Source organism: Thermobia domestica, chromosome 2 (genome assembly GCF_964235325.1).
Source record: "Thermobia domestica chromosome 2, izTheDome1.hap1.1, whole genome shotgun sequence".
Lineage (NCBI taxonomy): Eukaryota > Metazoa > Arthropoda > Insecta > Zygentoma > Lepismatidae > Thermobia > Thermobia domestica.
In genome coordinates this window covers 371,258,337-371,272,597 of record NC_137455.1, presented here as the reverse complement: position 1 = coordinate 371,272,597, position 14,261 = coordinate 371,258,337, and the positions used below count along the sequence as shown (strand labels likewise).

The window sequence follows — 14,261 nt, the reverse complement described above, 5'->3', positions numbered from 1 at the left end:
ACAATTACGATGCATTTAATTACGATTAAAGTATAATTAAGATTAATAGTTTGCCTTTAATTACGATGCATTTAATTACGATTAAAGTATAACTATTTTTATACTATTATTTACATAACCGACATACTTCAAAAAGGCATTGAACTAGCCATTTCTGTTTTGTTGTCTTTCCTTGACGTTAGCGCTCGTACGTTCTGTACAGAAACTATAGCTTAGTTCAAAATAGATAGAGTTGGAAATACTTGAAGATATGCCAGCGTATATCTAATGCAGAATGTAGAGTTGCAAGGGGTGAAGTGAGTTACGAAAGCAAGTAGTTGCGCATGCGCACTCCACAGAAAGCAGACGAAAACCCCGTTTCTTGCAGTAGGCCTGGATGCCCAAGGAACATAGTATACGACAAGAGGAAAGATAGAAAATGTGCATCTGAGTGACGCGCATGCGTAGGTTCCGCTTATCAAAGTAAGGCGAGAGAGCACATCCAGAAGATTGCAGTGGAAATAATTGTGATAATTACAAACAAACAATTTATATACAATGAAATACGTATTTTTTCCTATTAATAGGGGATGCCGGGCATACCGGCGTTGAGTTACGCTACGCCGCTGCTAATTAGATTAATTAAGGTATGTTTAAATGAATCCCAAAGTAAAGTCCGGGTAGGAAAATATTTGTCCACGAGCTTTCACGTCGAAAATGGCCTGAAACAAGGAGATGCGCTGTCGCCATTATTATTTAACTTTGTTCTGGAATATGCTATAAGGAAAATCAAAGATAGCAACCAGGGCCTAGAGTTGAACGGTATTCACCAGGTTATGGCATATGCTGATGATGTAAATTTAATAGGGGTGATAGGAGAACAATACAAAGGAATGCAGAGATCTTATTAAACGCTTGCAGAGACATGGGTTTAGAAGTAAATGCAGAGAAAACTAAATACGTGGAAGTGCGTCGGGACCGTAATACGGAAAATTATGAATGTGTTAAAATATTAAATAATACTTTTGATAAAGTGGATACTTTCAAATATCTAGGATCAATATTAACAAACGAAAATCATATTCACGAAGAAGTTAAATGTCGACTAAAAGCAGGGAATTTGTGTTACTATTCGGTTCAAAATCTCTTGTCGTCGCGAATTCTGTCGAGAAATTTGAAGCTTAAAATATACAAAACGATAATCATGCCTGTTGTTCTGTATGGTTGCGAAACATAGTCGCTTACTCTGAGGGAAGATCATAGACTGAAACATTTGAGAACAAGATCCTTAGACGAATATTCGGACCCAAGAGGAACGGGAATGGAGAATGGCGGAAACTTCATAACGAGGAACTACATAGTTTATACGGTTTACCCAACATTGTAATGGTCGTCAAGTCTAGGAGGCTTAGGTGGACAGGTCATGTAGCTAGAATGAAAGAAAGTAGAAACGCTTTCAAAGTTTTGACTGGAAGACCAATCGGAAAACGACCATTAGGAAGACCTAGGCATAGATGGGAGGACAATATTAAGGTGGATCTCGCAGAGATAGGGATGCAAAGTAGAAACTGGATCCAATTGGCTAAAGATAGAAGTCAGTGGAGAGCTTTTGTGAACGCGGCACTAAACCTCCGGGTTCCATAGGCCATAGAGTTAGTTAGTTAGTCGAAAGGCACCCAGTCGTCAAATTTTGTAGTTGAAAGATGCCCACTAGTAGAATATTCAAGTTAAAAGTTACCCAATTTCAAACTTTTCTAGTAAAAAAAAAAAAAAAAAAAGCATTTGTAAAATTTCCTAGTTGAAAGGCATTCAGTTGTAAAATTATCTAGTTGAAAGGTACCGAGCTGTGAAAGGGTAGGCCATGAGAAGGGCCTGTTTCTGCCTAGTAATGGATCGTTATGAAAGTTGATACCTGAAATCTACACGATATTCCGCGTGAAAGGTAGTTTAGATTATGTTGAGAATATTTTCGTTTGTCCCTGTAGGGCGTCCGGAACTTACCTCTGACTCCAACCTGTTGAGTTCTCAGACACTAAAACTCAATTCTCGAATAGTAGCGAACACCTGTTCCATTTAGTTATCACACTTTTGATATGAAAACTAGTTTTGTCTTTGTCAAAAACAACTTCCTTATCATTGAAGGTGGAAACAAGTTTTTTTTTAAATATTTTTTTTAGCAGACATAGAGGGAAAATCAAGAAATAAAGATAAAAAAGCTAGTTGCAGTGGATTTGCAAACTGATATGTTGAGATTGAAGCTCAATATTGAATTCTATAAAAATAATTACTATGTTTCCTCTTCAGGTGTGTTTGTTTTATCTTTCACTAACATAATAGATTATTAGAGCAACCCACATTATGCTTTATTTTTTGTTTAATTATGCTTTTATTTTTTTTCCAAATTATGCTTTATTGTTAATTTCAAAAATTGTTTTACATTAATCGTGTATAATGTATAATATTTACTACAGGTAAATATTCTAAATAGCTTGATCTATTTATTAATCTTTTATGCAGCCAGTTTCTTTCATATTTAATGAACTTTCTACTTAATGTACAGTAAAGAGATATGCTTTACTCTTCATTCCACCATTTCCTTCATTTCTTATCATCACCGTCTCCTTTAGCCTAGCCGGCATAATCGTGGGACGTGAAACTCAAATATTACATTTCATTTTATTTCTAGTTTTTTCTTTTTTTTTTTTATCACTTGTGTGCGCCTCAGAGGTGCATATAGAGAAAGGGGAAGTCAAAAGATGCCACCAAAAATTACAGAAAGTGCTCAAGTTCAAGAGGTACACATAACAACATAGTGTGAGAGTTCTATTGTACTGTCGAACAGTTTTCTTCTTTTCCTTTTTTTTTTCTGCATCAAAGGATTACACCGAAAAGTTTACAAAAATAAAAGTAAGCTTTGCATTGTAGCATTGTTATGTTCTCAGTGATTTTTGCATTGTAAATATTGTTTTTTAAAAATATTAATACAGTATGTTAAATTTGCAGTTAAACAGAATTTTCCAAGAATTGTGCTATATATTTTAAATTATGCTTTATACTTTATTTTCTAAAATTATGCTTTATTATGCTTTTAAAATTAGTTTCTTCTGGACCCTTAGACAATCACAACCATGTTCAAGGTACCAACATGGTTGTTGTTATGCTTTTTATGCTTTTGGGTTACCCTATAGATTATTATTTAAAGATAAAAAACAGACATAATGAGATTGTATTTCTAGTGTTTAAGTCTTTCTAAGTAGAAGTGCCTTTCCCCTCCCCTTCATAGTACATGATGGAGTAGAATACTTAAAATCTTGGCTCTTAAGAGTCTTCATCCAGGCGAAATTAAAATACCGCTAATTTTACAGTAATTATATGATATCTTCAAATAGATAAAAGATAATCGAAATGTGGAACAAGAGCGCCCTAGGCAATAATATTTTACATGAGAAACCGTTATCACGACTCACTTACCTGCTTTCGATTTCGAGCCATTTTGAAAATTGGCATTTATTTTCGCGTTTCTAAACAGCTGAAAACGGAAAGCCACTAGGTGACTTGTGATAACGGTACCTCACGCAAAATAATATTGTCTAGGGCGCTCTTGTCCCATATTTCAATTATCTTTTATCTATTTGAAGATATCACATAATTACTGTAAAATTAGCGGTAATTTAATTTCGCCGGTATGAAGACTCTTAAGATTTATTCTTTCCGGAAAAAGGGAACGAAAAATGATGTCATTGTACAGGGCGGCAAATTGCCTAGGGCCGGACCAAATTCTCCCTTCGATTCCATATATCCTATCGTTTTTAATATAGGTTTCCATTATTTTCGTACTACTAATTTTCATCCCAAGTGTATTTATAATCCCCCAGGAGCAAATCTGAAATCAATATTACTGATGGCAATTATGTAGAAAATTGCTAAATATGTAAGCGTTAAAATGATGTACACTTTCTTGAAAATAAAGGTTTCTATGTATTTATAAGGAAATAGGAGACCTTACTTCTGTAATTTCTCCCATGTCATAGTTTACGTTCATATTCATTTAAGTGTTTGTTTATTTGCTAAAGTTTAGCGATCCGTTTCATCATCGAGTCTACATGAGACAAGGACCTACACAGTTTAAGATGCAATCCGAATGACGTTCAAATTTCAATTCTCTCCTATACCGGATATCAAACTTGGAACCATAAGTACCAAAGACAAAGCATACTATTCAGTAGACCAGCGGAGAAGGCTCTCTAATGCACTAGTGCTACAACACTACAATATATATTACGGCAAGAAGGGATTATCTTATTTTCTTCTCAAAAAGGAGGGAAAGGTTTAACATGATGAAAGATTTTTTCTCTTTTTTATTAAAATATTTAAAGAGTAAGAAGAATTAAGAATAATTTAATTTAAAATAATTAAAATTTTATTTTTGTTAATTATTATATTACAATAAACAATACATATATACAATTATTATTTTATATATGTGTATATATATATAATACACAACAATTATTATATTACAATATTATTATATTATTATATTTACAATAAATTTATGTAATAAAGCTCATTTCAAGAGCCAACAAAACTTCGGAATAATTTAATTTTTAACACGTTATTTTCTACTTATAACGTGGGCCACGGTGGCTCAATGGTAGAGTCTTCACTTCTTTTGCATGGGGTCCTTGGTTCGATCCTAATGCGTGCCAAATGATTTTTGAGGTGGACAAACACCGTGTGCATGGATTTTATCGGGACTCTCCTGTTTCTTCCCACTTTCTTCATTCCAACATTCCATTCATTTCTCATCATTACCATCTCCTTCAGCTTAGCTGGCATAATCGTAGGGCGTAAAAGTTAAAGATTTCATTTTTCTCTACGTATAATGACAAAATACAAAGAATACTTATAATGACTTGCTTCAAAACGGACTTCTACTTTGTAAATTCTACTTATAATGACAAATACAAAGAATACTTATATTATAATGACTTGCTTCAAAAAGGACTTCTACTTTGTAAATTCATATAAATATACTCAAACTCTGTAAATAACTTACAGAGCTTGTTTCGGTGTCATTTTGTAGTAAACTATATCCATTTTTTTTAAATCCTGAGGAGTCCAATATGACTTCCGTTGGTAGTTTTGCAGGCATCCCATCTGAAGTAGCATGCCAGGCGTAACAAGGGCGCCAATTTGTCTAGAAATTTCGGGGGGGCATTCAGATGCAGAGGGTATATATATATGAGGATTTTAAGACAAATTGCATTAAAATTATGCCAAATATTGTATATTAATAAACACAATAGGGGATCCACATGAGTTTTGGGAGACCCAGGCCCCCCAGGATCGGCGCCCTTGGTGTAGAGTCTTGCTGTGAGCTCAGCAAGAGAAGGCGGTAAAGGTGGATTACACTTTATCCTTCGATTCATCAAACGAAAGCACAGAGACAGCACACTCTAAACCGTTGAAGGCAGCCATCTTTGATACAACTGTCTCTAGCGCTGGCATGGTGCTATCTGATACAATGCAGTGCGAGAGTCAAAACTCAATCTATTTTGCTACAAAATGAAAATAAAACCAGCTCTCTAAGTAGTCTAAATAATTATATAGGAATTTATAAAGTTTTAAAGTTCTTTTTGAAGCCCAACCTTTTTTTTTTTTTTTTTAAAAAAAAAGAATAAACACAGACACATTTAACACGTTTTCAGATCAGAATATAATTCATCTATAGATCGTGGTTTAATCCAACTTTTAGACTTCTTTGAATACATTCTTTCTGGATTCTTACTAAATTTCTAGCAAAATGTGAAAAATAATATAAAATGACGATTATTGTTGTTACGATGCATATGTTGAATACTCTCACCCCATATTAAAAGTTCAAGGTCTACTGCAGTTATTTGCGAAGTATTGTTGGACCTTAAATAAGACAAAAGTATTCTTTTTAAATTGAGACGTGGAACACTTTGATACAAGATATAAATATGTAGAGATTTATTTGACTTATTTATTGTTATTTGAATATCCCGTTATGGTCATTCCAATGGTGCTTTCTTAGTTTTAGGAATGAGGAAAGACAACAGAGCTGCCACTGAAATAAAGACAAAAAAGAAAAGAAACGAAAATTAGTCACAAGTAAATAACTGAATAACTAGTTTGATAAATAAGTAATGATAGACGTAAAGATAGAAACTGCAATACCTTGAAAAGAGCTACAACAGAATAAACATAACTCAAGGTTCAATTGTTTTCGCCTTTTATTTGATTTTCCTTTTTAAATCTCAAGGACACTATATGTCATACGCGATCTAAAGAATAAATTCAATTTTGACCACGTTCTAAAGAATTAATTCAACTTTGACCACCATCTAAAGAATTAATTCAATCTTCACTACGATCTAAAGAATTAATTCAATCTTGACTACAATATAAAGAATTAATTCAATCTTGATAATGATCTAAAAAAATAATTCAATTTTGACCACGACAAAAATAATTAATTCAATCCTGACTACAATAGAAAGAATTAATTTAATCTTAACCATGATCTAAAGAATAAATTCAATCTTGACCACGAACTAAAGAATTAATTTAATCTTGAACACGATGTAAAGAATTAATTCAATCTCGATCACGGTCTAAAGGATTGATTTAATCTTGATCACGATCTAAATAATTAATTTAATCTCGACCACAATATACAGCATTAATGCAATCTTGACCATGATGTAAGGAATTAATTCAATCTTGATCCCGAATTAAAGATTTAATTCAATCTTGACCACGATCCAAAGAATTAATTCTATTCTAATCATGATCTAAAGAAATAATTCAATCTTGACTACGATCTAAACAATTAATTCAATGTTATCCACGATCTAAAGAATTGATTCAATCTTGACTATGATCTAAAGAATTAATTCAATCTTGACCACAATCTAAAGAATTCATCCCATCTTGGCCAAACTTAGTATGAAGGTAGATGTTGACTTACGTAATATGCGGGTGTAATGTTTTTCTGCACTAGCTTTAGGTGCATGGGATCTTGGGTTCGATTCCCTGTGTGAGAGCATTGATCGAATAAATGTGGTTCAGATTTTTCAAGGGCAACCAGATCGTATGTTTTTCCCATAAATTTTACATTTTTCTGACATGTTTTACATTATACGTTTCTATTTTCAACTTAGAAACGATTTCTTCCTCTTTTTTAAAAAAATATTTAAAACATATAGACCTGGATGCTTTTAAAATGTTTTTGTAATTTGTAGAGAAAATGATTTCTCGCACACTGTCAAGAAGACAACCGAATCACGTAAATAAGTATTCTTGGGAGCTAGATTACAGAGAACGAGACTATACCGGTATAGCTTAAAGTGGGATCTGAACCACTGTACTACGCTCGATATTTTCCCGCTGAGAATCGAACCCACCAAAAGTAAGCGTGCTAGCCACTATACAAGCGAGGAGAGAGATGATATATAGCAAACTCTCTAAGTTTCTGGGGCCGCGGTGGCTCAGTGGTAGAGCGTTCACCTCTGGTACGTAGGGCCCTTGGTTTGATCCCAGCTCGCGCCAAGTGAGCGTTGTGTTGGACAAAGACCATGTGTGTGGGTTTTCTTGCAGTTCTTTAGCCGCTTCCTTCCACTTTCTTCATTCCACCATTTCATTCATTTCTCATCATTACCGTCTCCTTTGGCCTAGCCGGCATAAGCGTGGGTCGTGAAACTTAAAGATTTCATTTCAATTTTCTCTAACAAGGAAACTTACGGAAGTGTCACTCACCGATTTGAATGAGACTTTGCATGCTTGAAGAACATCGAAAAATAATCGACACGTATTTTTTTTTTTTTTTTATTTCGGCAATGGTGCGATTTTAAGAGTAGAAACCACCCTTTGAACATTATGGGTGGTCTCCAAGCATAGACAGAAAACAATAATTTAATGTAGAAGAAAACATACTGCCAGGGGGAGGATTGCGAGAGCTGATTCAGAATCTGCTGTCAAAATTATAAAATTCAAAATGGCGGATTCAATATGGTGATTACAATTGCTAAAAGTCTTCTGGTTTGAAATGCTCTGCAGCTAGCCAAGAAGAATTATAGTTGGCAAAGGTTACTGCGAGAAGGTTGCAGATCGCTCTGAAACCCCTTTTTGTACTTATTTTAACGAGATGCTTGATTAATGTGAGTCTGTATCTCTCACTACTGGGATGCTTATTTAAAGTGTGCCCCCTCGCCCCTCACTATTCGTGGTGCTTATTTATAGTGATTTGTAGTATATTTGGATTTCGTGTTAAACCTTGAAGAACGCAATAGGCGCTAAATTGGGACAGTAGGTTTAATTTTGATAATAGAATACTTTAACTCTGATCACCGAAATTTTCGTCTTCACTTTCTTTACCGTTAAAATGGATTGTTGAATATATAGTGAGGCTGAAAGTGGGTTGAGGCACTAGGCTTTTTCACCAGCGAGACTATATGAGACGTTGACCTACTGATTAACGTGAAATCCGAATCACATGAGCTCCCGCCAGGAAAGGCTGAAAGAAGGATCACAATTTCAAGTCGATTATATAAGGACCGATTAAATCTATCAATTGGTTGAGTATTGTAACGAAAGACAAATTTTCGTTGCTTCATGGCTAATACTAGTTCGTCCAGTGAGTGAGTTTTTGGATGGGTAGAATTAAAAGATAAGCAAACGCCTTGTTGCGAAATGTCGCGGCCTGAAAATGAAAGACATATAACCCAATGCCAATTGGAGTATATGACTTGTATATCTTTACTTAGGTGGCGTTGTATATAACCTTACGTGGTGCACGCAAGGGGACTTACTATAAATAAGCACCCCGAATAGTGAGAGGCAAGGGAACTCATTATCAAATATCCCGTTAAAGTAAATACAGAAAGGGGTTTCAAATCAGTCTGTAACCTTCTCGCAGTAACCTTTGCCAACTTAATTGTTCTTGGCTTGCAGAGCATTTCAAATCAGAAGACTTTTAATAATTGTACTCGCCATATTGGATCCGCCGTTTTGAATTTTGACGTCAGATTCTGAATTAGCTCTCCTAGCCTCCTTGGCAGTACTTTTCTTCTACATTAAATTACTGTATTCTGCCTATGCTTGGAGATCACCCCTACCGTTCAAAGGGTGGTTTCTACCCTTAAACCCGTACCATTGCTGAAATATTTTTCGATGTTCTACAAGTATGCAAAGTTTCATTCAAATCGGTGAGTGACACTTCCGTAAGTCTCCTTGTTAGTGATTACAGGTTTTAAGATGTTTAGCAAAATTTAAAGAAGTTATCTATTTAAATTAAAGGAGGTGTCGTGATCTATAATTAAAGTTCTATTTATAAATGTTATGCACTTTATTACATAATCATCAACATTATCATTTGTATTCTGCCATTATTGGCAGGTTAGTTGCCGCACCTGAGAAGCTTCCATGCATTACGGTCTTCAGCTAAAACTTTTATCTTCGCGCACGATTTTTCTGTTTTGATACCGTCCATCAGCAGTAGCCTTCTTCGCCCCTTCCCTCTTTTTCCTGCCACTACATCCTCTAGCACGTCCCTCTGTCATAACATAGTTCTTTTATCGCCAATATTCTTTAATTACGAAAATCTTAAATTAATAGACAAATGATAAGAGAAACGGTAAATTTGCTATACTCACCAAGTAGTAAGCCAGCCACTAGATAAAATGTCGCTCCGCAAGCTCTCTCCAGGAGTTCTCCATAAGCAAAATTTCCAGTCATAACTCCAAGACGTCCAGCGATCATTGTAACACTTACTGCCATTGCTCTGAAATTTATTTATTTATTTAATATACAACACAACAGGCTTAATACCCAATTACAATGTTGTGTACATACAGCAAATGTTACATATATAAATTTCTTAATTATTTCTACAGAAAATTTCTTGTTTCACACATGATCTGAACCTGTTTTCTGAAAGACTAAATACAACCATTCACATATCATTATATTCAATCAAAACGCAGTGTCATTATTTTAGACACATTGATTACTGTGATGAAAGTTTTGTAAATTACCATATAGAAATTATAGATACAGTCTACAAGAGCAATTTACACTAGAATTTTTTTTAAAAAAAAAATAGCATAAACAAAGGAGATAATAGAAGAAGAAGGTCGGCAAGAGGAAAGGTCTCACCTCGACATTCGCTTAGTGTATTGGGAGGAGAATCTAAGTTAGGCCAGAGGCGCATTCACGGAGGTACATTGTGTACGGACTCCCCCCCCCAAAAAAAAACTTCCTAACTCTATGAACATTTATACCTTTTCGTAATGAAACCATATTTGTTTAACAGGGAAATGATTGATATAGCATCAACATTTGATCTTACACTTCATCTGTACACTTTCTCTTATAAAAACAATATAATTCTATATTTTTTTCATGAAAATATAAGTGGAAGTATTTTACAATTACTTATCGTATTTTCGGGTGCAGAATAATACCTGTTCAATACTTCATAGACGTAGTAGGTTGTAGTATTGAATCCCCCAAAGTTTAAAACCGGCTCAACAAAAATTTATGAGTGCACTAATGATCAAAGGTAATTTCTTTGGATTTATCTCTCTCAACCTCACGTTCACAACATCAATATGACATCCCACTCATTCGACCTCACACGTACCTAATTTTGAAGTCACGCTCACATCATTTTGACATTACACTCACAAGGCATCACGTTTATAGTATCATTTCAACATCACCGTTATCGATTTTACGTTAACATCAATCGAACCTCACACTCACAATATACTTTTTACTTCACGCTCACTCGACGTTACTTCCACGTAATTGATCCAGCATCACGGTCACATCATCAACCCAATCTCACACCACAACATAATATCGCTCAGTCGATCTCACGCTCACATAACCAATCCGACATCACTGGATCTGACGCTCACATAACCAATTCGACATAACTCGATCTCATGCTCACCTAACTAATCCGACATCACTGGATCTGACGCTCACATAACCAATCCGACATCACTGGATCTCACACTCACATAACCAATTCGACATCACTCGATCTCACGCTCACATAACCAATCTGACATCACTGGATCTCACGCTCACATAACCAATTCGACATCATTCGATCTAATGCTCACATCATTTCGACATTACGCTTACTTGCCCTCACACTCACACTACTTTGACACCACGCTTGCTCGACCTAATACTCACATCGTCAACCCAACCTCACACTACAACATAATATCGCTCACTCCATCTCACGCTCACATAGTAGCCAATCCAACATAAACCTGTCGAGATCATTTTGACAAGCTCACTTGACCTCACACTTACATCACAATTTCGACATCACACTTACTCGACTTCGCACTCTCATCACTTCGCTATCACGCTCACTCGACCTAATCCTTACAACGTCATCCCAATAAATACCACTCACATGGATGAACATAACATTGATGAACCCAATAAATACCAATGCATGGTCACAATATCACTTCAAGTCATGCTCACATCAAAGCCAATCCTACATCAGATACACTCGATTTCATACTCACATCGTTACTTCAATCTCAAGCTCACTCTACCCCGCACTATCAACATTATTTGAAACTCGTGTCCACTCAAACTCACGCTTCCTTCGTGAGGGTAGGTTTTAGTGAGCGTGAATTCCAAACTCGAGAATGCAGTATCCACAAGTTCAGGAAGATTTAGCAGGATTCAAACCAGAGATTTCCAGGTAGCCAAGCATGAACTCTTACCACTATACATTACAATCAAAATAAATTAGATTTTTTAAAACTCAGTATTTAGATCATATTTTGTAAAATATGAAATAGTGGCTTCTATAAGAAAATACAGAACTCTTCAAGTCTAACGCATGTGCCTTCTATCTGCGTGATCCTCAGTTTGATTCCCAGTTTAGAGCTTGCCTCGAATCAAAGACGCTGATCCTGGAGATCGAGAAGACCCAGTACCTCAAAGTTATCTGAGGACTCCAATAAGGTCAGGGGCTTCAGATGTTACGTCTGTGTCGTTTCGTCGATTTCTACAGTGTTCGCATATGTATAATTAGCTTTATCTAATATATCAGAGTGAATAATGATCTCTATAGTTAAAAGAAAACTATTTGTTTAATCTTTATTCATTATGTTAGTATGGAATTATTAATTATTTCAATCTGAGGTACGGGAAATGGAGATCAATGTAGTTGTCATGTTTTCATTCGGTGTAGCTACCTTTTGGTAAATCTTAAACGTACACAAAGAATGTTCTTAGTGCAGTATGCAATAGCTGACATTATATTAGAAACAAGTTGAGAATACTCCAAGAGCATTGCCAGAACAAAGCTAAAAAGAATGGAGAGATGGAGTGGAAAGGATAACTGTGATTGTTCCTCTATATTCTCACCTTCTTCTTTTTCTCGCAAAAATTCGCAAAATATCATCAGTCTATGACTTACGGTTCATGAGATATACATCCTTAAATCTACCAAAATTCAAACATTTTTGGCCAATATCTGGGATGCGGTGATCAGTTCGCTAGTGGCCACCGGTTACTATTTGGTACCAAAATTTTCACCATCCTCTTAGGTATTGATCAAGAGATATTGGTACCGATTTCGGGAGATTTAAGTGCGCTATATCTTGGGAATCGTAAATCATAGTGAGATCATATTGGTCTTGATCAATACCTAAGAGGATGGTGAACATTTTGGTACCGATATTAACTGGTGGCCACTGGACAAACCAGTGGCCAGTTGGACCGGTTTGCCACCGGTTACTATATAGTCTATGTCTATGCCACCGGTTACTGTCTATGACTTACGGTTCCCGAGATATGGCTCCTTAAATCTACCAAAATTCAAACATTATTGGCCAATATCTGGGATGTGGTGGCCAGTTCGCCAGTGGCCACCGGTTACTATATAGTACCAAAATGTTCACCATCCTCTTAGGTATGGATCAACATCAATATGATCTTTTTATGACTTGCAGTTCTCGAGATATGGCTCCTTAAATATGCGGAAATTGGCTATTATTGGCCAATATCTCGGGAACGGTAAGATTGACGCGAAAAATTCCACCAGTTCTTTGAGATAGTTTTTGATGCTCTGTCGAATGGAGGGCTCAAAATAAAAAAAAATCACAAATAACAAACAGACATACACACATACACAGACAGACAATTTGGTAACGAACTTTTTAAGTTCGTTGAAAATTGTTTACGTTTGACATAAGGTTTTTCTAAGAAAGATGTCCATTACCTCAGTTATCCCTCTGACTTTTTGTATTGCTGCAAATTTTCTGAAGACCAGACACATATTACAGAATATCTTGAGCATCAAAGATTTAAACTGACCTTAGGTGGGTGGGAGCCAGATCAATAAATATGGTGTTGACTATACTGACACCAACGGCCGTCAGTCCTATGAGAACGCACATGAAGACCAACATGATCACGTCGTCGCTGAAGAATTGGATTCCCACAGATGCTGCCGTGGATACAAGCAGGCTGAAAACTAAACATCAAATGGTTTATAAATATTGTTTACCAGCAAAAAGGATGTAACATTAATGTAACAATTATATTCGCTACCTTTCTAACAACGATATCAACTTGAGAGACTCGATGAATAGTTGGGTACATTCTACTCTATGTAATTCAGATCCATAACTCATGCAAACCTAATGAGTTAGGTGTAGCCGCTGGATAGTGCAAAGACCGTCACCCATGCAAGTACATTCTGCTATCCATCTTTTTTTTTTTTAAGAAATTTGTGTGTGTTGAAAACCATATCTTCCCATATGTATTCAGAGAAAACACAATTGGTATTTATGACAAAACATCCCCACAAAAACTTTCCCACACCTAATCCATGACCAGTGGCGCAAATCTGTCTTCAATATTGGTGAGGGGCGGGTAAGACTTTTTTTTGAGCGATGTTCAAAATATTTATGAAGTTGAAAAACAATGCAAGGATCAGGGGAGCAGAGTTATCTTCAACATTGGGAGGCGGGCAGATTTGAGGCTTATTCCGGGGTGACATCAATTTCATCTCACTTTCCTTTGTGGCAAATGGACACAAATCATTACATTTCTCCCCCAAAAAACACACATTTCAAATCGGATTATTGGGAGTGATAGTGCCTCGAGTTCTAAGATTGGAGGAGACATATTTCCCTCATCTCCCCCAGAATTTGCGCCCGTGTCCATGACCACCAGCACACAATGAAGAGAAAATTTAGAAGGATCAT

The 14,261-nt window shown here is 35.8% G+C and overlaps 1 protein-coding gene across 1 annotated transcript in view; it reads right to left on the bottom strand.

Moving 5' to 3' along the window:
* Positions 1-4,441: 4,441 nt before the first annotated feature.
* LOC145678841 (uncharacterized) overlaps positions 4,442-14,261 on the bottom strand; it is a 48,721-nt gene continuing 38,901 nt past the window's right edge. The window contains exons 9-11 of the mRNA XM_081749400.1: positions 13,366-13,525; positions 9,660-9,787; positions 4,442-6,073 (exon numbers count right to left, since the gene is read on the bottom strand). Coding sequence (XP_081605526.1) covers positions 6,018-6,073; positions 9,660-9,787; positions 13,366-13,525 — 344 coding nt within the window. The 3' untranslated portion in view covers positions 4,442-6,017. The remainder of the gene's footprint in view (positions 6,074-9,659; positions 9,788-13,365; positions 13,526-14,261) is intronic.